The 25,540-nt window shown below is 40.0% G+C and overlaps 1 protein-coding gene and 1 long non-coding RNA gene across 5 annotated transcripts in view; both read right to left on the bottom strand.

Moving 5' to 3' along the window:
* Window positions 1–24,164, bottom strand: part of LOC129751902 (alpha-1,2-mannosyltransferase ALG9) — a 35,390-nt gene extending 11,226 nt beyond the window's left edge. For 2 of the 4 annotated variants that reach the window (XM_055747667.1, XM_055747669.1), the window contains exons 1-3: window positions 23,841–24,164; window positions 23,603–23,780; window positions 23,254–23,355 (exon numbers count right to left, since the gene is read on the bottom strand). In XM_055747667.1, coding sequence (XP_055603642.1) covers window positions 23,254–23,355; window positions 23,603–23,780; window positions 23,841–23,988 — 428 coding nt within the window. In that variant the 5' untranslated portion in view covers window positions 23,989–24,164. The other 2 variants (XM_055747670.1, XM_055747668.1) reach the window with 2 other exon arrangements.
* LOC129751904 (uncharacterized) lies at window positions 444–6,957 on the bottom strand. The gene is made up of 4 exons (XR_008738822.1): window positions 6,917–6,957; window positions 6,786–6,857; window positions 6,247–6,726; window positions 444–1,450 (listed from the first exon to the last, which is right to left on the bottom strand). It is a non-coding gene; the product is annotated as an uncharacterized LOC129751904 (long non-coding RNA).
* Window positions 24,165–25,540: the final 1,376 nt, after the last annotated feature.

The raw sequence follows: 25,540 nt of genomic DNA, 5'->3' as shown, positions 1-25,540 counted from the left end.
AATTCAAAATATACCCCTGAATCTTATTGGCATTTTCCCTAGAAAACCCAAAAAGTTCAATAAACGAGAACTGAATTAGCCAAACAAGCTTAAATAAATGTATGGTCTAAAATTTCATCCGAATTGTTGAGTCTTTTAAATACATGTGCATTCCCTAGATTTTCTTAAAAGTTTCCGTTTTCTTGTTGTAAAATTTGGTTAGGTTGTAAAGTCCGCTCAATAATCACAGTTTTCCTAATTGTTGTAAAAGTTTCTCCGGTGATCATTACATTTTCCCCTGTTGAGCTAGCGCAGGGAAGTAGGACCAAAACGATTCTAACAATTGGCGCCCAACGTAAAAAATTTTTTAATCAAATTTAAATTTTTCATTATTAAAATAGAAAGAAAAAGTGGTCTACTTCCAAGACCAGAAGTAAATCCCTTTTTCTTATTGGTCTCCCGGAGAAATTCAGTTAAATTTAACCTCATTAAAATCGCGTAGTTGTTGAAGCAAGTTTTTCTAAAGTCATTTCACGAGGAAGTTTTGGGGATGAAAATTCACTGATTGCAGCGAATGATTATAACTATAATACAAACCATACTCTTCTCCCGAATTGTTGATCAATCTGAAATTGTTACTAACCATTCTAAAGTACCTTCTTATCCAACAGCAAAATTATAAGTTCATATTTGCCAAGACTAATCTTGCATTTAGTTGTGTTCATACCAGATATTGCTTACCTCTTGGCGTTTAAAGAAACCCAAAGTCACCCACATTAGTTGCATATTTCTTTTTCAGCTCACATATCCAAAATCAACCGATTAGTTAGTTTATTATTTCTTAAGCTAGAGTTAGTCAATGATGGAGGACTTGAGTTTCAATCAAGCGATTGATCGCTTGGTGAAATGGTATCAAGTCATGCGGGTGGAGTTATTGGAGGAAGATGAACTTGAGCAAGAGCTCAAATGTCGCGACGTGATACTATCAGGTTTGGATTTATCTCGGAAAAGGAAATGTTTGCGAGATGCCTTAAAAAGGGAGAAAGAATCCGGTTTAAAATTAAGTGCCTTAAGCCTAAGAACCGATCCCGAGAATGAGCGGGAACTTTGCCTAATTAAATTTAATGAATTAAAAACACTTTTAAAATCTAGCAGCACGGATGAATCACAGAAAAGGATTTGTTTAGCCCGTCTAGCCCATGTGGGTACACGAGTGGCTACCCTTCTGTGTTCGTCGCGTGGTTCACCTAATCTCCTAACGCAGATGCAAAATATGTTGGTTGAGTTAGTCCAACTCTTGCAATCTGCCTACGATCCATCGGGTATCGCGACACAGGAAATCGTGGTCCAAAATCCATCGCAGGCTATCACTGAGGCAAACACCAACGCGGAGGTCGAGCTTCCATCACCCTCTGTTCTGGGTCAGGACGACCTAGATTGGATCCACAGCTTGCAGGCGAGGATAGTTGGCCTGGAAGAAGAATTGGCAAAACGAAAAGAAGGAAGAGAAGTTGAGACTCAAACGGAACAAGAAGTGTTCAATGTTTCGAACCCACTGGAAAGAGATTTCAGAAACCACTCTGAAAACTTTTCTGCTATCTCCAGTTTTCAGAACAATTCTTTCCCTCAAATTTCCCATAATCCTACTTATCCTCAACAAAACTTATCTTACCATCAAATTACCAATCCTTATCCATATTTAACAGCAAATATTTCTCAAACCCACAGTGAAAATAAACTTCCAAATATTCCTTCCAACCAGCCCACCATTTCAAATTTTCATCTGAACCACACTATCAATCCTCAAAACCCATATCCCACTCCTACCAATCAAATTCCGGTAAATCCTAGCAACCCGAATCAATCCCTTCCCAATGTGAATTTCTCACATAATGTCGGACAGCCAAATTCCTGGTCAAACAATTGTCCAAATCCGAATCCTCCTCAGCATCAGCTCCAATATAACGCGTTTCCAGGCCAGTACCAGGGACCATCCAGTCAACCTCAAGGACATTGGGGATCACCTTACGGGAATCCTGGGTTTTCGCATCAGTTTCAGACACCTTTTCATTCCCGACATACTTTGCCAGTATCCAAATGGAATATTGCAAAGTACAGCGGAGATGATCAAGGGTTGAAACTGAATGAATTCCTGGAAGTCGTTTATGCTCTGTCCATGGCTGAAAGGGTGTCCGATCAGGAGCTTTTTGAATCAGCTGTACATTTGTTTTCTGGATCTGCCCTTAAATGGTACATGACACAGCGATCCCTGGGCCGCCTCGTCAGTTGGCAGCACCTAGTTTTCGAGCTCCGCAGGACGTACATGCACCCAGACTTGGACGCTCTCATCAAAATGAAGGTGTACCAAAGGCGTCAACGGCAGCAGGAGTCCTTTCACGAATTCTACAGCGAGGTAGAGAAGCTGATCCGCACGATGAGCGTCCCTATACCAGAATTCGAGAAAATCCAAATCCTTCAACAAAACATGAGAATGGACTACAAGAAGTTCATGGCTTTCATCCCCATCTTGAACTTGGAATCCTTACTTTCAGCGGGTCAGAAGCTTGATGCGCTTAATTTTTCGGCGTACAGCAAGGTGTTCGGCTCCGATAAGGTGGTTCACGTGATCGAAGACCCAGATACGGAGCAGCCTAGATCGACGAAAACCAAAAAGCAGCCGTCAAACTCTGATTTCGTATTACCGGTTCAGCAATTGCAGAATTCTAATTCATATCCGAGGGGTAATTCAGCAGGTCCTACAGCGAATGCTGTCCCGAAGAACCAGAACCAGTTCGCGCAAAATTTACCTGGCCCGTCACGGCAAATGACCAGTAAATCTACAGCAGTTGGGGAATCATCTGGCAGCCAGTCGCAGCCTCAACTCACCCTGGAGATGGTGGTAAACAATCACAAGCCACCTCCATCAAATCGGTGCTACAACTGCAATCGAGAGGGACATCATGCAGCAATTTGCCGTCAACCGCCCGTTATTGTCTGCTTCAAGTGCGGACTTCGTGGATTTCCGACTGCAATGTGCCCGTACTGTTTAAAAAACCACGGTACTGCGAGCCAAAACCGCGGTTCGCAGGAACGCCAGGCGTAACTTCTTCTGACAATTTGTCAACTCCTCCGTGGTTCTGGGAAACGGTCCCGAATCATTATTACTCCGCAGATACTGAAATCTGCAATATTTCATATCCGTTCCTAAATGATCACCGTCCATTTGTAAATATCCAGATTCATGATATTCCCGTTTGTGCCCTACTAGACAGTGGCAGCAATTACACCTTGATTAACCAGAGAGTTTTCCGCAAGACAAGGCACGAAACATTGAGTCCACTGACCAAATCGCTGGATCTCCGGTCAGCTAGTGGTGATTCGATGGAAATTTTAGGCCAGGCCTTTCTGCCTATCCAGTTTGATGGACGAACCAAAGTCATCACTACTCTGGTAGTGGCCAATTTGTCTATCGACTGCATTTGTGGGATGGACTTTTGGACCAAATTTCAGATCGTTCCCACTATGTTGTCTGGGGATTCCGTGAATGCAGCGGTCCTGGAAAATATTTCTTCGTCCTCCAACCGTTTGTCACTAGAAGAAGAAAGAAAATTAGAGGAGATTAAATCGAGTTTTTTAGCAGCAGGTCACGGTAAACTCACCATTACTCCTATGGCCACTCATCGGATCGTCTTGAGGGAGGAATTCAAAGGCAAGCCACCAGTCCGTCAATTCCCCTACGTGATGTCTCCGAAAACGCAGGCGTTGGTAGCAGTAGAGCTGGAGCGGTTGCTCGAGGCCGGCATCATTGAACGGAGCAATTCGGATTGGTCGTTGAATTGTGTGCCGGTCATCAAACCCAACAAGGTTCGGCTTTGCTTAGACGCACGGAAAATCAACGAAAGAACTGTCCGTGATGCTTACCCTCTACCCCACCCTGGAAGAATATTAGGTCAGTTACCAAAGGCAAAATACTTGTCTACAATAGACCTGTCCGAAGCGTTCTTACAGGTTCCCTTGGAAAAAGAGTCCCGGAGGTACACAGCTTTCAGTGTGCAGGGAAAAGGGTTGTTCCAGTATACCCGGATGTGTTTCGGATTGGTCAACAGTCCTGCTTCATTGGCCAAAATCATGGATTCCGTACTGGGTCATGGTATACTGGAACCGAATGTTTTTGTATACCTCGATGACATCATCGTGGTCACAAAAACATTCGAGCATCATGTACAGCTTCTTACGGAGATCTCTCGTCGTCTACGCGAAGCCAATCTAAGCATCAACCGGGAAAAATCGCGATTCGGGGTATCCGAAGTACCATTTCTAGGATATCTGTTAGGAACAGAAGGCTTGAGGACAAATCCCGATAAGGTACGGGCAATCCTTGACTACGAGCGACCAACTACGGTCACGAAACTCCGGAGGTTTCTAGGAATGGCCAATTACTATCGGCGATTCATCCCAGATTTCAGTGGGACAACTGCGGCTTTAACAGACCTACTCCAAACCAAGTCCAAACTGATTCGTTGGAATGAGAATGCTGAGACAGCTTTCGTTCGCATAAAAGAGCTGTTAATTTCTTCGCCTATTCTGGCAAGTCCCGATTTCAGCCGTCCTTTTACAATTCAGACCGATGCCAGCGACGTAGCAGTAGCGGGTGTGTTAACGCAGCAGCAGGAAAACGGAGAGTGCATTATTGCATACTACTCCCACAAACTTACCACACCACAAAAAAATTACCATGCTGCCGAAAAGGAGGCATTGGCAGCAATATTAACTATCGAGGCCTTCAGGGGTTACATTGAGGGTTACCATTTCACCTTAATTACCGATTCATCCGCTCTTACTCACATCCTTAATGCAAAGTGGAAAGTCGGATCTCGTTGTAGTCGGTGGGCGCTCAATCTGCAGCAATATGATATGAGAATAGTGCACAGGAAAGGCAAAGAAAACGTCGTCCCTGATGCACTTTCTCGTAGCATTGCAACAGTTGACGGCTCACCTTCAACTTGGTACGATTCCATGATGCATAAAGTTGTGAGTAAACCGGATGAATTCGTCGATTTTAGGGTCGAAAATGGTAATCTATTCAAGTATATCTCTGTACCCGACTTCCCACACGATTCGAATTTCGAATGGAAGATGATACCACGCTCGGAGGATATTCCGAAAATAATTGAAGAATACCACAACTCGTCATTTCATTCCGGATACGAGCGGACGCTTGCACGGATAAGACAGCGTTATTACTGGCCTCGGATGGCGGCCGAAATTAAGAGTTTTGTTCGGCAATGCTCGACGTGCAAAGAGGTAAAGCCCTCTAATGTCGCAATGGTACCCGAAATGGGCAAAATGCGGTTGGCAGACCGTCCCTGGCAGATAATTTCGGTGGATTTTATTGGCCCTCTTCCCAGAAGTCGTAAAGGCAACCAGCATTTGTTGGTGGTTTCGGATTACTTCTCGAAATGGGTCTTAGTTCAGCCTGTGAAGAAAATCGCTAGTTCAACCCTGTGCGTTATTTTGAAAGATCAATGGTTCATGAAGAATTCTGTTCCTGAGATAATTATTACCGATAACGGTTCTAGTTTTCTCTCGAAAGAGTTCAAGTCATTGCTTGATCAATTCAAAATAACACACTGGTTGAACTCACGATATCATTCTCAGGCGAACCCCGTAGAGAGAGTAAATCGAACCATCAACGCTGCCATCCGAACGTATGTGAAAGAGGATCAGCGCCTTTGGGACACGAAAATCGCCGAGCTAGAAATGATCTTGAACACCAGCATTCACACGCCCACTGGATTTACACCGTATTTCATCGTTCACGGGCATGAATATGCGGAACTGGGGAACGATTATCGCCTAGCACGTCACGATCAAAATCTTTCTTCCGAGCAGTTTGAGGAGCGACGCAAAGCATTGTTTATGGACATCTACGAACATGTCAAGAAGAATCTTGCCAAGGCGTACGCGAGTTCAAAACGAACGTACAATTTGCGGCTTCGCCCGGCAAAACCGTTTACAAAAGGACAATTGGTATACCGGAGGAATATGAAGCTTTCCAACGCGGTGGAAAGTTATAATTCAAAATATGGTCCTCAATTTTTGCCATGCCGAGTAAAAAGCGTACGAGGCACATCCTCGTACGAACTGGAAGATTTAAATGGCAAGGACTTAGGAATTTGGCCAGCAGCGCATATTAAGCCGGCATGAAACCCATTTAAATTTGTTGGTGAGTTAATAAAAAAAAAATTAATAAAATTCAAACCTCACCTGGCACGCATGATGAGAGTAAATCCGGTATTGTTCAACAGCAATTTTCGCCGAATCTTCGTTGCCATTGCAGTTCATCTAAAGGAGATGAAATCCAGATGCACGGATGGATGTAAAAAATTTCCTGCACATCCTTCAGCCACAACAAAAAAAAAAGGAAAATCCTTAGCTCATCCTCATTCACATTAGGTTTCAACCACCAATCCGGGGTACATTTCCAGCTAGGGCTCGTTACCGGGGATTTTATGCCTTCTAGTTGGAATGGGCCATCCATACAATTGCTTCTAGGAGCATGAACATCTTGCGAGACAGCAAACCGGAACAGTACCTTGGATGGGCCATTTTTCATAAAATGGCCTAGTTCAGTAAATTTGGAGGAGTGTGTGTGGTAGGTGGGGTGACGTTATTTGGATCCAAAGGTCCTAAGTTTCCCTTTCCTACCATTGGTAGTAAATATCGTCGAGGTAGAATCATGAGAACCTAAAATATATAGGAGAATAACCAACGGGATAAGAACCACAAATTATTCATGATCTCACCTGTAATCCGGTTCCTCCAGACCAAAAAACGACACACCCGAACACAGCGTACATTTCCCAGCTTATTGGTACCTGAAACAAAGCTAATTAAAGAAAAAGGTACTGAAATTCGCGAGTTTTCTCAAAATTACTTTCCACTTCGATTTCTGTACATGCGGTCCAAAATCAAAACATACGACTGACGTTTCCATGCCACGTCATCATCTGTCAGCATGTAGTCATCAATCCTCAACAGTCATCACTCATCATCGACGAAAGCGAGTTTCGTTCAATTTGGCTCAGGACGCAGCCAGTTAGTGCGATGTTGCACACGATGAAAGAATTAAACCCAATTCTGCGTTATTTCGCTATTTTGCACTCATAATTGAGCGATAAATGAAATAACGTTTCGAGTTGGTAATTCTTATGATAAAATCAATCGTTTCAGTTGCACGAACTGAAACTGATGAATTAATATAAGTTTTTTGTTCGTAATAATGTTATTAAGTGTTTGATGTTAGTTGTAGGGCTTGAAGGTTGAATGATAGCATGAACGGTAGTATGAATGATTAAAGGAACGAAAGAAAATACTAGTCGGATGAAGGAAGAAAGAATGCGTGATTAAGGTAGCAATAGGTAGTTTAGTTATTTATTTTAGGCTAATTTAGAGTAAATACGGAAATGAATCCGTCGTCGAGGCAAATCTGGTATTGAAAAACATTTGATAAGAGGTGTCTTGGCAATTTATGATCTCTTAATTTTCTGAGAGCCTGCTGGATGAGATCGCACACTGAATGATTGGGGGGACACTTTTGGTTTTGAAAAACGATTTGGATCAGAGGAGAGAAAGATGGAACTTTTTTGAGATGACGCAAAATGGTAGTCAGTGATCAGTAATTCCTATTATGGACTCGTGATTTGGTGGAGGGAAAACTTTGTTTTGGCGACTAGTTCGGGATGACTCCGTTGAGGAACGAACAGAAATGGGCGTCTTTCGGGAAAAATCTTGGGTCATTGTTACCGTGCTTTGTAACCCCGTCTTCAAATCGGCTACGTGAGAAGATTCCTCTGCAAGCATGAACAAATTAATGTAGCGATCCTAATGCTAAGGGAGCCGCGGTAGGTAAGGCGCTAATTCCTGCCGTGCATAGTGACCCGGCATTAGAATCGACGACTTGGGGAGATTCCTCTGCTTGGATATGACTCAATTACTCTAGAATATGTTGCGAATTGAAGACCAAGGGAGCCACGGTATGTGAAGTGCTTGCACTCTTACTTCACAATGGCTATGAGGATATTCCGTTACATTTCTGTGAAGTTAATCAGCGGAGAACCCAAGGAAAAAACCCTCGTTCGAGACAGGACCTTTGCAACCGTGTCTAGTGACCCGGCCTTAAAATCGTCTACGTGAGAAGATTCCTCTGCAATGATGACCCAATTACCCTAGAATATGTTGCGATTCTAATGCTAAGGGAGCGGCGGTAGGTTACGCGATTACACATGGTGTGTTGTGACCCGGCATTAGAATCGACGACATGGGAAGATTCCTCTGGTTGGCTATGACTAAATTACTCTAGAATATGTTGCGATTTTAAGGCTAAGGGAGCCACCACGATGCATTGGTCCTCGGGTTTTTTCACCCCCGACTCCGGGAAGATTGTAACCATTCATTTAATGGTTACAATAAAAATTGTGATTTTTGGGCCAGTTTGGATGAAAACTTTGTAAATATTGTAAATAAAAATTATTGTTCGTAAATGTCTAAAACTAGGATAAGATATCTACATGTTTGTGTGGTGTCTTGTCCTAGTTTTAATAGCAATCGGCTGGTGTCACTTAGGGATTAGGTTTGTTTATTTATTTATTAATTCGTTTATTTATTATTCTTTTTTGTTTATTTATTTAATTATTTATTTTCCCGTTTATTATTTATTCATTTAGTTTATAGTTATTTGTTAGGTATTAGTAGTTGTTTAATAAATTATGTTATGGAATGCACGCTATAAAATTGTTTGTTCGAAAAAGACACCAGCCCTCTATATGTCAGTTCCTGTATTGTTCCTGTCATGTTGCTGTCATCGAAGGGGACGAGAACATCACAGACGGGAAATGGGAACAGGGCTAAAATGAGAGGCATGCCTTTCTGCAGAAAGGTATAAATAGGAGGAGCTCGCAAGACGCGAGGCTTCTTATGCAAGTTCCGGTCCGTGGTTGAGCTGCAACAGCGACGTCACACACTCAACGTGACCCTTACGTTTCTACCCGTAATTAGGCGGCTTTGACCCCTTTCCCCGTTAAAAGTGTTCCGGCAGTGACCCGGAAGAAAATCAACGGCTAGTTGGAAGACTACACTTCGTTTTTCCCCAGCTAGTCGGTCGAGGTGGCTTCCGTGTAGTGAACCTCGGAACAATTGAATTCCCCCAGTGCTGCTAATCATCATCAGCAATTCTGTGAACACACCGGTGTCCCGTGAGTGCGTCAGGTCGTGCCAGTGAAAGTGCCCCAACCCGTTACAACCCCCTTCGGGGCACTCAGCGCTGTGGTGAGGCCTGGTGGGAATTCCGTCCGTGTGTTCTAGGGCCGACCGAAAAGCTAAAGCCCCTCGATAGAGTGAGACACTCGCGTGGTGATAGTGCACACAGAACGCTCCCCGGACCGTGTAGTGAAACGTAGGCCTACTCTCCACAGGCCGAGTTGTTGCTCGAATTGCTCGCTGAGCATTTCGACCTGGTTCCGGAAATCGCCCTGTTCCTGCTTTCGCCATTGATCCCGTCCGACGTCCTAGCCAGTCCCCCAACGAGTCGACCACCGAGAACGGCCGCAACGAGACCAGTGTCAACCATCGAGATACTCAGAATATATGCGCAAGTACCAAACATGAAAAACCTTCTTTTGTAATTTTTTTTGTTAAAATATTTTGCATGGGTAAATTCAAAATATACCCCTGAATCTTATTGGCATTTTCCCTAGAAAACCCAAAAAGTTCAATAAACGAGAACTGAATTAGCCAAACAAGCTTAAATAAATGTATGGTCTAAAATTTCATCCGAATTGTTGAGTCTTTTAAATACATGTGCATTCCCTAGATTTTCTTAAAAGTTTCCGTTTTCTTGTTGTAAAATTTGGTTAGGTTGTAAAGTCCGCTCAATAATCACAGTTTTCCTAATTGTTGTAAAAGTTTCTCCGGTGATCATTACATTTTCCCCTGTTGAGCTAGCGCAGGGAAGTAGGACCAAAACGATTCTAACAAGCTGAGGCACTGAAAAATGCAAAGTCAAATCAATTCATGACTTGCCAAGAGTTCGGTCCTTGAGCAATATTCCATTCGGCAAAAAATCACGTCTAGAAAACGGGGGTGATGGAAATTAAAGCCCTAAAATAAAAGTGCGGCAGACTGAATTTCTCACCGATTTGGCAGCACTGAAAAAGCTTCTATAATCTTTCAACACTGCCAATAACGAAAACATTCGCATGACTTCTTGAAGATGTGCAGCTGTGTTGCAGATTGTGAAGTTGATTTTCGTTTAGTGAATATTATTTAATTTGCTCTCCGTTGTTTAATGTAAAGCCCTAAAATAAAAGTGCGGCAGACTGTCACCGCGGAGTTCCAATCGAACTGTCAAAAGTCGTTCCAATCGAGCATAACCATTTTTACCTTTTCAGATTCGTGGGAGGTATTGTAATCTATGCGACGGTGATTTTCATTTTTTTTTATTGAAATTAATCAAGAATGCAGAGAAAATTCATTGGAGCAAAACGGAAAGAAGCGCTTCGGGTCTTATTCTGCGCCGCGAATGAGGTGACGATTGTCGAGTCACCTCGAGTCACCGTGAGCTTTGTCACCTTATTCCCGGAGTCGGTGTTGGTGAAGTGACAGGTGCTCATTTGTGGGTGAGTGACCAAATGAACTCATGTGTCTAACCGGTTTGGTTTGTTTTGTTTTGTAAGCGCTTTCAAACTTTTAAATTAGTTTTTAATTCAACTAGTTAGATTTTCGGTTCGGAAAAGCCTACCGTCGAATTGCACGATCTAAGCAAGGCATTCGAGCTAGATAAGAAGTTCAGGAGTGCAGCGGATGGTGTGAATACATAACCTTGTAGTTGGCTGATACGATGATACCTAGAGGAAAATACGCAAAACGAATGCATGAGTCGTCGGCTGCTGTCCCGACAAACCGGTATTGTATTGTCCCTGGATAAGAAAGGATTTAACAACAAGTAAGTTAAAAAAAAAAGAAATGATCCGAGCTAATCCGGATATATTTTTTTTGCAATTTTCGTAGGTGTGAATTGAAGGAGGCAGATATTGTTAGCAAAATGGAATGCCGCTGAAAATTGGAAGCAACCGGATAACCTATCGGCTATCAGATGCGGATGCGATCCAGAAAACATTTTCGTCAGAAAGCCCCAGTTCCAGGCTTCTATGGATCCAACTGGAGTTGGGCAAAACTGGAGATGATCACTCGTTGAAAGGATTATCATCAACACCTTCATACCAATATTGTGCTATTATAGTAAAATTAAAATTTGGGTTTTTATTTCTTAAATAAATTACTTTATACCTGCAGAAAAAAAAAACTTTAGATTTGGATTTGAAAATCAGCTCTTTAAATCGTTTAACATTGCAATTTTTTTTTCACAGGGTGAAAAAAATTGATTTTTTTTTAAAAAGGTAAATAAGTATATCTGGTTTTTCTAAAAATTGCCATTCCTATCTGTGATTAACTATTCAGAGCCTAACTAAGTTTGCTTATGAAAAATTTCATTAAATTTCTATCTTGTCACCACCTAAAAAGGTACCGACAATTGTCACCTAAAATCGTCACCCGAATGCTTTTTAGTGCTGCCAAATCGGTGAAAATTCAGTCTGCCGCACTTTTATTTTAGGGCTTTACTTTAATGGAGATAGGAAACAAAACAGCTTTGGGGGGAAAAAGACAAAACATAATTTTTTTTTTCTTTATTATTTTTTTCATCCAGTGGGTTGTACCCACTGGAAATTTTTTGACAGCTTTTCGTAAGCCGAATTGTAGGCCAAAATCGGTTTTTAATCAGCACTTAAATGGCATTCAAAGCTTTTGGGCTTTGTGAGGCATTTTTTATATTCCACAATAATGCCGTTTAAACACGAATGTCATAATGCTGGTAAAGTGTCAAAAATAAAACTTTTAAAAAAACTATAATGCCAGCTAAGGGCCGTTTTCGACGGCCTAATGGTTACTTGGGCGGCTCTTAAGCCTATAGTCCAAACTAGGAGACGGTTCGTCTCGAAACGGTCTCAGCGTCTCCCATTTTCTTCGGGAGACACTGAGACCGTCTCAGGATTTCGACAACAACAGACAACAAAGTCCGTCTCATAACAAAAATCGCAGTTCATGTTGCCTATAGTGTGGACTAGGCTTTATTTTGCGCGCGTGTGTGAGGTTACGGTAGTCGAGTCACTCACCTCCAGGAGTCGCACGCTGGTCGCAACCATGATATTTCTGAAAGAACTCTCATAATTGTTATTTTTCAATCTTAATAAATTGTTGAATTTCAACCCTTTGAACTCCTCATGATGAAAATGATGATAATGGTTAAAAATCAATAATAAAATGACTGAAAAATAAAGTCGCCATGTGTCTGTCGCAGCTCAAGTGTCTGTTTTTTTCGACTCCGCTGCATAATCTGTTTTGTTAGGTTTGCAGCAGAAGTCGAATCGCAGTAAAATAGAAACAGTAGTCAATATACAATTTCATTGAAATTCGTCCACTCACCAACCTTCTTATTCCTTTTCCAGGCAGTGCAAAGTGAAAGACTTAGTTTACCCAAGTCCTGTTAATCCGGGACAAATAAAAGCCGGACGAGAAAGTTGCCGAACTTTAAAATGACGCAACCTGTTGTCGGATCTGATAGAGGGTTTCTTGATTCCCTTGTTCCGGTAGCGCTCCGGAAATTAGTTCAGGAAACAAGATGCGTGCCTTAAAGACATTGAAGAGGGATGTCGTCTAACTTCCCTGAAGCCATGTGTCCTGCCTTCCGAGGCACTGCCTATCACGGCACGGAATGGCCCAGTCATTGGAATCCATCGAGAGGCACAAAGGTATTAATCGAAAATGAATATTTTGCTCTGTAATATATTACTATTTGCATGCAATTGATTTAAGTAGTTACTTAGGAATTCCTTTTGATTTTAAATAAAGATACGTTCTTAGATGACTCCGTTAACGTTCACGGCTTCGAATAGACTGTCTGTCTTTTTATTCTCATAGTGTGTAAGGTTTCGAATCGCAATCCATGCGATGTTATCAGTACCCAAGTAACCATTAAGCCGAATAAAACGGCACTAATTTGGCATTATAGTGCCATATAGAAAATGTCCTACAGAGCCTACTAGCTCTGAATTCAACTTAAGGGCTGATTAAATGCCACTTTTGGCGTGCAATTCGGCTTCTATACGGCCTATACGGAAAGCTGTCAATAATTGTCCAGTGGGTACAACCCACTGGAGAAAAAAAAAAATTGTTTATGTTTTGTCGTTTCTGCCGCGACGTTGTTTGTTTCTTTCTTACTTACTCCTTCTTTATCCAGCTGTTTTTTTTGCGGCGAATAGAACTTTACAGCAGAAACCGGAATCGAACTCTTGATTAGAAGTGCTTATCATTCATCAACGCCCTTGCTGATTGATCTAATTGATCCATTCGTCAGGCATAAGAAATTCGGCGTACTTAAATTGAAATGCCGCATTCTCGCTACCTTCAAATGATAATTTTTATAATTCAGGTCAAGATATAAATTCTGAAAGGGAAGAAATAAAACATTCCGTATGATGTGTAAACATTTTTATTTATTTAAACACATTTTTTGTTTAAGAACAATCACTAGACTCAAACAATTTACACCGTAGAAGCCTAAACTCGCTTCAGAACTTCACTTTTTTTCTCTCTGTGTGTAGACACTGTGTTCCTTCGGCGCAGGTTCTATGGACTTTTTTACTAACCGCGCCGATTCAACAGCTCGGCCTTCACCTCCCAGAATCGCGCGATCAGGTCCTTCTTTGTCTATGTCATCAGTTTCATACCGCCGTCAGGCAGTAGTAGCGACGATGAGGCCACCGACCAGCGATGAGGATCCGCCAACATAAGTGGCGGAATCGAGGAGGGCCGTCCGAGAGGACAGCACGCAGGAACGACAGCAATGGGGAGCCGTTTCCAGGAGTAGCAGCAGCGAGAGACCGCCAAGGAGCGTTACCAGCAGTGATGAGACCGCTGTCCAGCAATGAGGCCGCCAACAGGAGTAGCAGTAGCGAGGAGTGCCGCCCGGGAGGGCAGCACGCAGTATCTTTTCGTGGTTTAATCGAAGGATTTAGGAAAACAAACTCCAGAGGAATTCACTTACACACTAATGTCGTTGATTTTTATTTATTTTTATTGAAAACGTCACGTCCAAGCCGGTTAAAAGCTTTGATATCAACCCACTTAGCTTATACAGGGCTTATATGTCATTTGGATGTCACAGAGCCTTCTGGCATTTGTTAACATAATATACAGCCAATAGACACTGAAATGCTGTTATGCGTCTGTTAAACGGCTTATAACAGTGCTTAATGGTTGCCTGGGTAGTTATCTGTTATCAATAGTGTACAGTGTCTTTCGTAATTCGAGACACCTTGAGGATATTACAGTACTTCCCCTTTTCTAAGAAAGGATCTCAAATCCTTTTTATAATTTTTTACCAAATCTTTTAATATTTATATATATTTTTTTTTTTCATTACTGAATTCAAGTTATGCACATTCTTCGTATCGTGTACGGGATCTTGTTAAGATAGGGCTTCTTTCATGCACATGCGGTTTCTTTTTCGGTCGAACCACTTCTAAATTTTCTTTTAATTCTTCAGCTGGATAACCAAAGAAATCCTCCTCATCCGAGCTTTCCATCCTGGTCCTTTTAGTGCTATTCCGCAGACCTACTAGTAACATGGAACTTCGCTTCTTTAGATGCCAGGGTTTTAGTTGATCTCGGTGCGCTGATAGTACGTGGGATCTTATGGAAATCTGAAATATATTTTTAGACATTTTTTTTATAAATTTAGCTTCTAACCATTTTGGAAAATCTTTTCGATTAGGATTTCTATAGTATAACATATCCCCGACCAGTAGCTTATCTAATGGGTTTTGGGGAGGAACAACTTCATGATCGAAATTGTATTTTTTCTTTGGTTGTTCACTGAGATGATTTTTGTAACTTTTACATGGATTTAATAAATCCAATAGTAACTTTGGTTGATACGACAACACCTTTTCCGTTGGGAAAATGCTATCTTGTCCAATAAAACTATTTCTATAGTTCATGAGAAAAAAACTTAAACGGTCATCAAGATCCAAGGATTTTGTTTTCGGGTCAATTAAAAATTTCTTAAGGATATCCTTTGTAACTCTTACCATCCTTTCTGCCTGTCCGTTGCTTTGGGGATGGTAAGGAGGACTTTTTAAAACCTTGATTCCTTGCTTTTCTAAGAACATGACAAAATCTCCTGAATTGAATGGAGGTCCTCCATCGGTTACGACTACGTCAGGCAAACCGAAGCGAGAAAATAGAGATGAAAATTTCTTTATAACTTGTTTAGCATTAGTTCCTCTCGACATTATATCTATTTCTAACCACTTAGAAAAACTGTCGATTATTAAAAGAAAAGTGCTTCCATCAAAATGGAAGAAGTCGGCATGCAACCTACTAAACGGACGTGTAGTAGGCGTCCAAGGTTCATTTTGAGAGCTATTTATCTTTGTCTCCATTTTAGCACAAGTTGCACAACATTTTACAAAATTTTCAATGTCTTCATTAATTTTTCTCCAATATACATATTTTCTAGCCAATTTTTTCATTTTTATTATGCCTTCATGATTTGAATGTAATAAATTCATAATATCATCTTTTAAACTAGAAGGAATAATAACTTTGCCATCCATCAAAAGCACTCCTTGCTCCAAATGTAGTTTAGATTTCAATCCATGAAATTCTTTAGTTTCCATGTCTAATTTCTTAGGCCAACCTTGATTTAAATACTCAATTATTTTACTTAGACATTTATCAGAACTAGTTTCCTTAGCAATAGAACAAAAGTTCAACGGCATCTCAGAAGAAAAATTTATTGAATATACATGATCTTGATCGAGAGAACTAGGAATTTTCTGCTCGAGGGGGAATCGACTACAAAAATCGGCATTGCCCATTTTATGTCCCGGACGATATCGAACTTCAAAATTATAGATTGACAATTCTAATAAATATCTTTGAAGTCGAGTTACGTACAACGAATGTTTACCCTCTTTACCGAAAATTCCCAGTAACGGCTTATGATCTGTGTAGACTACAAAAGGTTGACCAAATAAAAACTTATGGAATTTTTTTATAACACAAACCAATGCCAACGCCTCCAGATGTAGGATAGGATATTTCTGTTGGGAGTTCAAAGAAAAGGATGTAAAACATACCGGCTTTTCCACACCATTGTCAATTTGTGCTAGTACTCCCCCTAATCCATACGTGGAGGCATCTGTGATTACAACCAACGATTTTTTTGGATCGTAATAGTCCAAAATATTAGCATTCAATAACGTGTTTTTGCTATGCAGAAAAGCCTGATTACATTGCTCTGTCCAATTAAAATGAGTATTCTTTTTTAACAAATCATACAAACACCTTAGCTTTGAAGATAAATTCGGTATAAAACGGTTATAATAATTAATTAATCCCAGATAGGCTTTCAGCTCAGTTACGTTTCCAGGAGCCTTAGCTTTAGCTATCGTGGAAATTTTCTCTGGGGATGGCCGTAATCCATCTTTAGTTATCAAATGACCTAGATAAGGCAAGGAATCTACAAAAAATTTGCATTTATTATAGTTCACACTAATATTTGCATTGACAAGTCTATTGAGAACTTGAATCAATTTGTCCAAACATTCTTCAAAGGTTTTCCCAGCAATAAGCACATCATCTAAATAACAATTGACGTTTTTAATTCCTTTTAAAATTTTCTCCATCAAATTTTGGAAAACTGCTGTGGAAGAAGATGCTCCCTGTGGTAATCTGTTATAGGTAAACAAACCCTTTTCAGTGTTTATAACCACATATTTTCTAGATCTTTTTGATAATTGCAGTTGAGTGTAGGCTCCAGAAAGATCTAGTGAACAGAACACTTTGCATCCTGCTAAAGATGCAAATATGTCCTGTGCAAGTGGAAGTGGATAAGTGTTTTGTATTAAAATCTTATTTAAGGAAACTTTACAGTCTATGACCATTCTGATCCCCCCATCTTTTTTTACTATAGCTATTACCGGAGAGGCCCACTCACTTGATTCTATCGGGGTTATAACGCCTTGACCTTCCAGCATGCTTAAATGATCCAAGAACTTTTCCTTGATTTTGTACGGAACTTGGTACGCCTTTTTGAAAATTGGTTGCTCGGGTTTAAAATGTAAATCAGCTTCATGACCTAAAATTGGTTTAGAAAAATCTTTATCGAAGACAGACGCAAATTGAGCCTTTAGTTTACCTATTGTTTCTTCTCTTGTTTTATTCGTTACTATATTGTTGACCAATTCATTATCATGATTGATGAAACTCTTCTTCCAGTTTGGATAGAAAATTTTCAACCAATCGCGGCCTATCAACGGTTTAAAATCATTATCGTTTTTCAATACAATCAATCTGGCTTTCTCCATAAATCCGTTAAGAAAAACTTCTGTTAAAATCTGTCCAGCTATTACTAATCTGGCACCATTCACAACCGCTAGCTTCTTATTACAATGAACTAATGGAATTTTTCTGAATAGATTATTATACATCAGGTAACTGATTACAGTTACTGCCGAGCCAGTGTCAATCTCCATTTTCAAAACTCTACCATCGATTTTCGCATTTACTATACAAGGATCACTTATATTATTCACCGCAGATATCATCAAACATTCTACTTCAGAATCATCACTATTGTCATTCAACTTCAAACGATCGAATTTATCAATTGATTGATCCTGGATTTTGTCAACATTTTCCACAAATTTTACGGATGGGTTTTTAAAATGAGGGCAGTTTCGGCGGATGTGACCTCTTTCTCTGCAGTTATTGCACACTGCAGATGAATGAAAATTCCAATCGTTGTGATAAGTCGAAGCTTGATTACGGTTTGCACGTCTGTCATAATGAAAATTCCTTCTACCTGAACCCCTATCTCTGCTAAAACTACGCGATCTAAACCGTCTTGGATGCATTTCATTTTTGTTCTGGAATTTCCTTTCATTATCGAAATATTCTTTTCTTCCCAGGCGATGCTTGATGGATAGGACATCTGCATTAGTTGAAGTATGTTCACCTATTAACTTTGCTTGCCCCAAAGCGCGTTCGTTATTAATAATTTTATTTTCAAGTGTATTCAACCCAATGTCATCTTCCAATAACAGTTTGAACTGTAAATCTTTGTTCGCAAGCCCAATAATCAGCCTATCTCTTATCGCCTCATCTTTGAAATCCCTAAAATTGCAGCTCTCAGCCATTAATTTAACTGCAAGCACAAAATTTTCAGCACTTTCGTTAGCCCCCTGTTCGCGGTTATAGAACTTATATCGGTTCATAAGAACCGGCTCAGTTTTATCAAACCTTGTTTTGAGTTTTGCTATTATTTCATCGTAAGTTAAATCCTTGACTTCCCTTTTAGGAAAAATCAGCTTAATTTCATCAAAAACGTCGTCTCCACTCAAGGATATAAACCACGATTTTTTGGTTTCTTCAGTGACTTTGTTCAACCCACACAAAATTTCAAAACGCTCAATATAATTAGAAAAAGATTTACCCACTTGAAAGTGGTCCATAGTACCAATCATTCCAGGTATCGACATTTTGTAGGTTTAAAAAAATGATCCAAATGAAAGCAAAATTCGTGGTACTCACGTGACTCGGTGACTTACGTCCACACCAGTGACGGTTTGCTAAACCTTCTGATGATCACGAAACTATAAATCAGCAATATGCTCTGGGGTCAGCAGCATTAACTGCCTGTTTCCAATATAGTTCAACAACCCGACCAGTTGTCTTCGCAGTTTCCGTGGTTCACAACAATAGCAACCTCAACAGCAACCTTAGCAGCACCAACCATCAAGCAACAACAACAGCAAGTTGAGAGCGCAATTGGTTTTATCACTGCATGCAGATTAAACCAACTCGGACCGAAGTGCTCCTCACAGTGTCTCTGCCGAAATGATTTTGCAGCTCACTGGTCACCGATCTATCTCACTTGATCCTCGTCTGCCGAATATGCTCTGGTGATATGGTCACTATCCAATTGTTCTGTTCTTTGCTATAATTTAGCCTCTCTTACGCGCTTGCCAAATCCGGGTGGGTATAGAACAATGGCTCAGCCAAACCTATAGATTCAGAGGAGTAAATATCAAACAAAATGGCGTTAAACCACGTTAATATTGAGATTTTGAAGTATGTACTTCTGTTTTTTCAATTAATCACAGTTTTAGTTAAAATCATTAGTAGAACATTTACGTTAACTTCTACCCGCATAGCTAGAAACCATACGATGCATCTTTCGAATTATTCGGTTCTGATTACATTAATAGTTACGATTTCTTTTGGGTCATTGCTAATGTGCCTTTGCTAGAAACGAAAAAAAACCATTTCTAAAAGATAAGATTAATCTTCCAAAAACTATTTGTGTAATTTGGCAACGCGACGATAAGATAAAAAAATATTCCTTAAAGATACAACTAATGATCATGAAAAATATTCGATAATTTTAGCAACGCACCCCAAAATTTTCTGCTGTCACATCACACGTGGTTAAATTTGTGCAGAATATAAAATTTATTTCGCCGGAACAGTTCGAGGAAATTCCACTTTTTCAGGATTATTCGGAACGCAACAGTAACGGTTCCGATGGTGCAAAGGATCGGTTGGCGACAGCGCCAGTTCTGGTTGTGCGAGGGTAAGTACTCTGATTTATTGGCAATTTTCAGTTTTACCAACAGAAAATTATTTTTTTTTCAGTCGCAGCTAGCCGGATGTCTTCAGATCAAAACGCAGACGCCAGAATTAACTTAAGGATCCCTTTCAACGGAAAAATTGTTATGTTAAGCCGGTCCGTTAGGCAATTGCACCGGTTCCAACGGTGGGAGGGTCGGTGGACGACAACAGCACTAATCAAATAAGCATCGGGAACAGCAGCACGACGACACTATTTGAAGTGTGAACAGTGTTTTTTTTTGTATTTATGTGTATTTTAAATAAATTATATGTATGTGTTGTGAATAAAACGCTTTAATTTTTAAACTGATTTCCATTTCAATAATTTTAATTTTAATAATTGTATCAAAACTACACGATATGTTGTATCGTTATTCTTTTTATGGGAAAAGCATTAAGTGAAGATTCCATGTATCATACAACTCGCTCGGAGCGAGTAGAAAAAAGCAAAAAAATTGAATCGTTACTCTACTTAACGACCCGTTAGCTGTATCGTAAAGTGCGTCCATACGATTCCATTTCATGAAAAAATGATAAGCCTTATCTTACATTAATAATCCAAAACTATAGAAGTAATCTTTCGTGTGTCTCGGGAAGAAGATAATGAGAATAGTCATTGTATAATACTGCTCCATGCGGGTAATCGCTCAACAATTGCCCTGGCCAGAAGCAATGTCTGCAACAACAGCTTTAGTAGCCTTACCACACTACAATCAATCTTACCAACTGGTAGCTTATACTTCTCCAGAATTTTAAACTTCCGCGATCTGGATTCTTTCAAAGATTATAAATCTTTGTTCTTACCTCGTCGCCACTGTAATATATTACTATTTGCATGCAATTGATTTAAGTAGTTACTTAGGAATTCCTTTTGATTTTAAATAAAGATACGTTCTTAGATGACTCCGTTAACGTTCACGGCTTCGAATAGACTGTCTGTCTTTTTATTCTCATAGTGTGTAAGGTTTCGAATCGCAATCCATGCGATGTTATCAGTAGTTATCTGTTATCAATAGTGTACAGTGTCTTTCGTAATTCGAGACACCTTGAGGATATTACATGCTCAACATTTTGTTGTTTTAAATGAAAAATAATAAATTTAAGATATTTTGATCGTATTTTTTCAAAAATATCAAACTAATTGCGGAAATTTGCCTTCTATTCATAAACCAATATTTATAAGCGTTTCCTTTTTCTGAAAACAGTTATTTTTTAAGCATTATCTTACTTTTCGAAAACGAATGAAAAATAACCAGAATGCAAGTTCTCCTTGAAATCTCATTTTATGAGTTTACGCTGAAAACTCATAAAACGAGTTAACCCAGGAAAACTTCGATTATGGTTATTTTTCAGGCATTAATGGTGTTTTTTAACGTGTGACTCACACGGGATGGATCTGCTAGTGGACTGCTTGTTTCCGGACTGGCAAGCGATGTGCGAACAGCGCACAAGGATACACGTTTCAGAAGAGAGCCTTCTCTTCAGTAGACACGGCACACTGGATCGATAGTATTGGTCTGGACGCGGGAAGACTAAACTCTTGATTTGGTTCTGACAAAAACCGGGTTTGCGCCACCAATCACTATCGGATATCTAAGCAGTGGAACAGAGCAGAGAATCAAACTTCAAGACGAGAAAGGCAGGAACACCAATAAATTTTTCTTCTTTGTCTCTTGTCACGTTTATTTTTTCTTCACAACTTAATTGCATTGCTTACAAAACGGAACTAACTCAAGGTGCTTTTTTTTTCTTTGTCATGGGAGTTTAACACGGAGACATTCTTTCCTAAAACTAACTCAAGGCGCATTTAGAATGCGCCCTTAAATAGGCTGTCACACAAGCACAGAATCTCGTGCTTGCGCCAGATGGAAACGCCTACCCAGTAAGCGCGTCCTCTCAAAAATCGACGGAGCATGCAAAAAATTGAGAGTTGAGTCACCGAACTTAGGCTGATGTCATGCTGAAGCTACAAGCAACGCGTTCACACGACAAACCAGCTCTCATTTGATCTCCATATGGATTTGTCGCGCTTTACAAAGCGCTCAGTACGACAGGTCTGCGCCTTTTCCATGGAGATCAAATGAGAGCTGGTTTGTCGTGTGAACGCGTTGCGTTGCTTGTAGCTTCAGCATGACATCAGCCTTAGAATAAAACGGTTAATTTCGGCGACACTCTGAGAACGCAAATATTCTCATTCGGTTTGTCCTGCCGAGATACCTAGAGGCAACGAATACGAATGCGTACATGCGAAATCAGATTCAATCGTTCACTCGTACGGTGTGCTCGCACTTCTTCCCCGTCTTTTTTTATATGCGTGCTTTCAATCGTAGCAGTCGACTTCTCAGGCAGGCAAACACGCGTCTCGAAGGGAAACATACGATTGGGATTGTGTTCGTGTGTTTCTCTGGAGGGCGTGTCTTAGATTATTTCGTGGCACTCACGCAAGGCACGCGTATGGTGTGTTCCTTTCTGCCGATTTGATAATGCAAAATCGCCAGAGAGATCGATACGATCCCTCTGTCGATTTGAGTTACCTCTCTGTCGATTCATGTTTACTGGGTTGCTGCTGGGTGCGTTCGTCGCGAACAAATGGTTTAACATATCCCAGCGTGCGCTTTAAGCGGGCCATAGACTACACAAATGGTCTGTACAAATTCGATGATTCCACGACGATTGTTTGATCCATGCTCACCCACACACAAACATTTTTCACGCGAACACAAACGATTGCTGGCGATACAAACAACAACAAAATAAAACCATCTCTACCCCGGCTGGCGGATGGTATGTACAAATTATTTTGATCCCGACCGATTTTAAGCGGGCCACAGACTACACACCGTTTGGGCGCTCATTCAAGCAGTGCCATACACTATGCAAATCGTGTTTAGGTGAGGATCGCCAATCGTCACTTCGGATGAACTTTGTGAGTTCTTACTCTATTCTCGTTGTCACCTTGGGAGAGAAACGTCGCTTTCGGGAGACGATTTTTGGTGAGAACTGTCTGTACCTTTTCATGTGGTGACGAGACGAGGCATAAATTTATACAAAATCTAAATCAAGCGGCATTTTAACAATACATTGAAACAAAATAATTTCAACGGTTAAGCAAGCGGTCAATCATTCTGGGCAAGAGTTTTCTGGTAAACGGGATACAATCATAGATTTGTACTTCTATTTTATTTTTTACAACTACCTGGATTATTAAAGGCCTTTTACTCTTACGAATTGTGTACTTCAAAATACTTATTCTGGTAAATGATATTCCGGTTAATAGTGCATTCCGGTTAACGTCAGTCCGATAAATGATTCATCCCGATGCAAGTACGTTAAATGATACATTCCGGTAAATAGCAGTTCGGTAAACGGGTCATTCCGGTTTATGAATTTCCGGTAAATAGCAGTCCGGTAAATGGAATTCCAGTAAACTGTGTATAACCGATAATACATATAAGAACACATTATTATCACTAGCCTTACCTGGGGAGCAACGCAGTACTTGAAATAAACATTCCAGGAGAAAAAAGTTGAAAGACTAACCAAGTGGTAGCTGTTGAAATCCCAAATATTCGTCGGATGGATCTAAGAAAAAAAAAATGAACGAGAACATGAATCAATATTTCTTTACGTAAATCAAAACTTTGAGAAATCCTCATTAAAAGTGTAGTGGAATATCTACTTTTTAATATCTTGTTCTCCTATAGTTTCCCACAGTATAAAACAAGGCTCAGAGCCGGAACATAAGGAATAAAGTAAAAAATTGTTGGATTTACAATCGATCCATTGTCCTATAAACTGTTTGGTGTTTATACAATCACGTTAAACTCACTTGTACATTTGGACTTCCAACACGGCACATGCAACTGCCAACACGATTCGGGTATTGTAGAATGCCCATATCTTACTCAGATTTAGTTCCTTACAAATTGCAGCCGGTATGGCATGTATAAGAAGATACAAATAAGAACGCAGGGCATACGCTGGGCTGTATTCCCATGTTTGAAATCCTGTCAATTATATAAAAATTATTCATCAAATAATATCTTAATAGAATATGTAAGAAATACCTTTGCCATACACCAGATAATGAAGTGGTTCCCAATAGTTGTAAGTTTCATCGCAGTCCGTTATATGTAGAAATAAAGCGGATAAAACTCTAGCAATTATAAAAAATATAAAGGCTACTTCAGCTGAAAATAACACTTTGGCGTTCATTTTTAGTTCCAATATAACTTTAACAGTTTGAAGTCTAGTGCATTTCAAATATTTCAATAGTTCCGATATTTTGCAAACGCTTTTTGTCTCTCCACACACCGCTCAAAACAACATCCCTTACAATTATGCATGCTTGTGCATTTCGATGCACACAAATCCGCGAACACGCAGCCCAAAATCTATTTTCACACGAATAATTGAACAACATAAAAAAACTTATGAAAATTACACAGAATAACACTCACGCTCCTTTTTTAAACTCAAAATTAAGTTGTTTTGGTTCAAAACAGCATTCAGGGGTGGCCAGAGGTGCCAGGTGTCCTGATTTTTGAGAGACCGCCCTGATTTTTCTAAAATACTTGAACTACTTTCCTAATTTTTTGAAAATGGTCTTGAGGATGCCCTGATTTGCCCTGGTTTTCAATAAATATCTTAATTATTGCTGAATTCTTAGTGAACTATCAAAACATCTGACTAATATATAATAAAATACTTAAATGATGAAAATGTTTCGTTCAGAAGATATTTTAATGATGTTTTTCAATATAAGCTGCATGTCGGCTAAGGTTCTACTCTCTTCAGTTGCAAATATGAGGCGTCTTCTGTACTTGTATTTCGCCTTTTTTTCTAATTCTTTATTTATGCAACTTGAGCAGAGTAGCAAATTATTTCCATCAATTGTTTAGACCTAACCTTCGGCAGGCCCTCTCTAATTGCCCCAACGAAGAGAAAAAGATTTAAAATTTTATCCGACAAACAAAACTTGCAAAACTGATATAAAGAAACCGTCAAATGACGACTACAACGAATGCCACTTGACACTGAGGAATAGTGGATAGTAAACGCGAAAGCGTTAAAATCCTAGAAAAAAGAATTTAAGAAAATCAATTGGTGTTCAAAAAATCCTGATTTTTTCATCGCGTTGTCTTGATTTTTGACAAACATTTGACACTTCTGGTGGCAGCCCTCAACTTTAAGATGAGCTTTAAGTTCGACTGGGCAATCGCAAACCTTGGTTCTGATAGGCATAAATACTTAAAACTAAGTTCAGCAGCCGAATTCAAATTTATCCTTTTAATTCGAGGGCTTTACATTTGCAAAGAATTAAATGAAGTAATCGCAGCGCACTAAATTGGACTACGCACTCATTACTGCGACATTCGTGCGAACTTAATACCGTATTTGTATATGCCGAGTGTTGCACTAGTGTTGCACTGGTGCACCACTATAGGTGCTGTCAAACTGTTTGTTTATTCGGACGGTGTTGCACTGGTTTTGACCTGTCGGAGTTCTGCTTACGGACGGTGGCCCACCGATAATTTTGCCAGTGTTACGAGAGAGCGTGTGAGTGAGTGAGGTAGCAATACACTGGCGACGATTTGTGTTTGTTTTTGTCGGGTACGGTGGAGCACTGATCGAGGGGAGAAAACAAATACGGTATAACGGCGTGTTCGTAAATTTATTTTTTCTATCGAAGTGATTTTTTCTATCGATGTTGGCGTTCGTAAATTAAACAAACTGTATGCAAAAGCATTGGGAGGTGATTTGACAT

Source organism: Uranotaenia lowii, chromosome 3 (genome assembly GCF_029784155.1).
Source record: "Uranotaenia lowii strain MFRU-FL chromosome 3, ASM2978415v1, whole genome shotgun sequence".
NCBI lineage: Eukaryota > Metazoa > Arthropoda > Insecta > Diptera > Culicidae > Uranotaenia > Uranotaenia lowii.
Note: the sequence above shows the minus strand (reverse complement) of the source record. Positions and strands in the feature narration are given on the sequence as shown.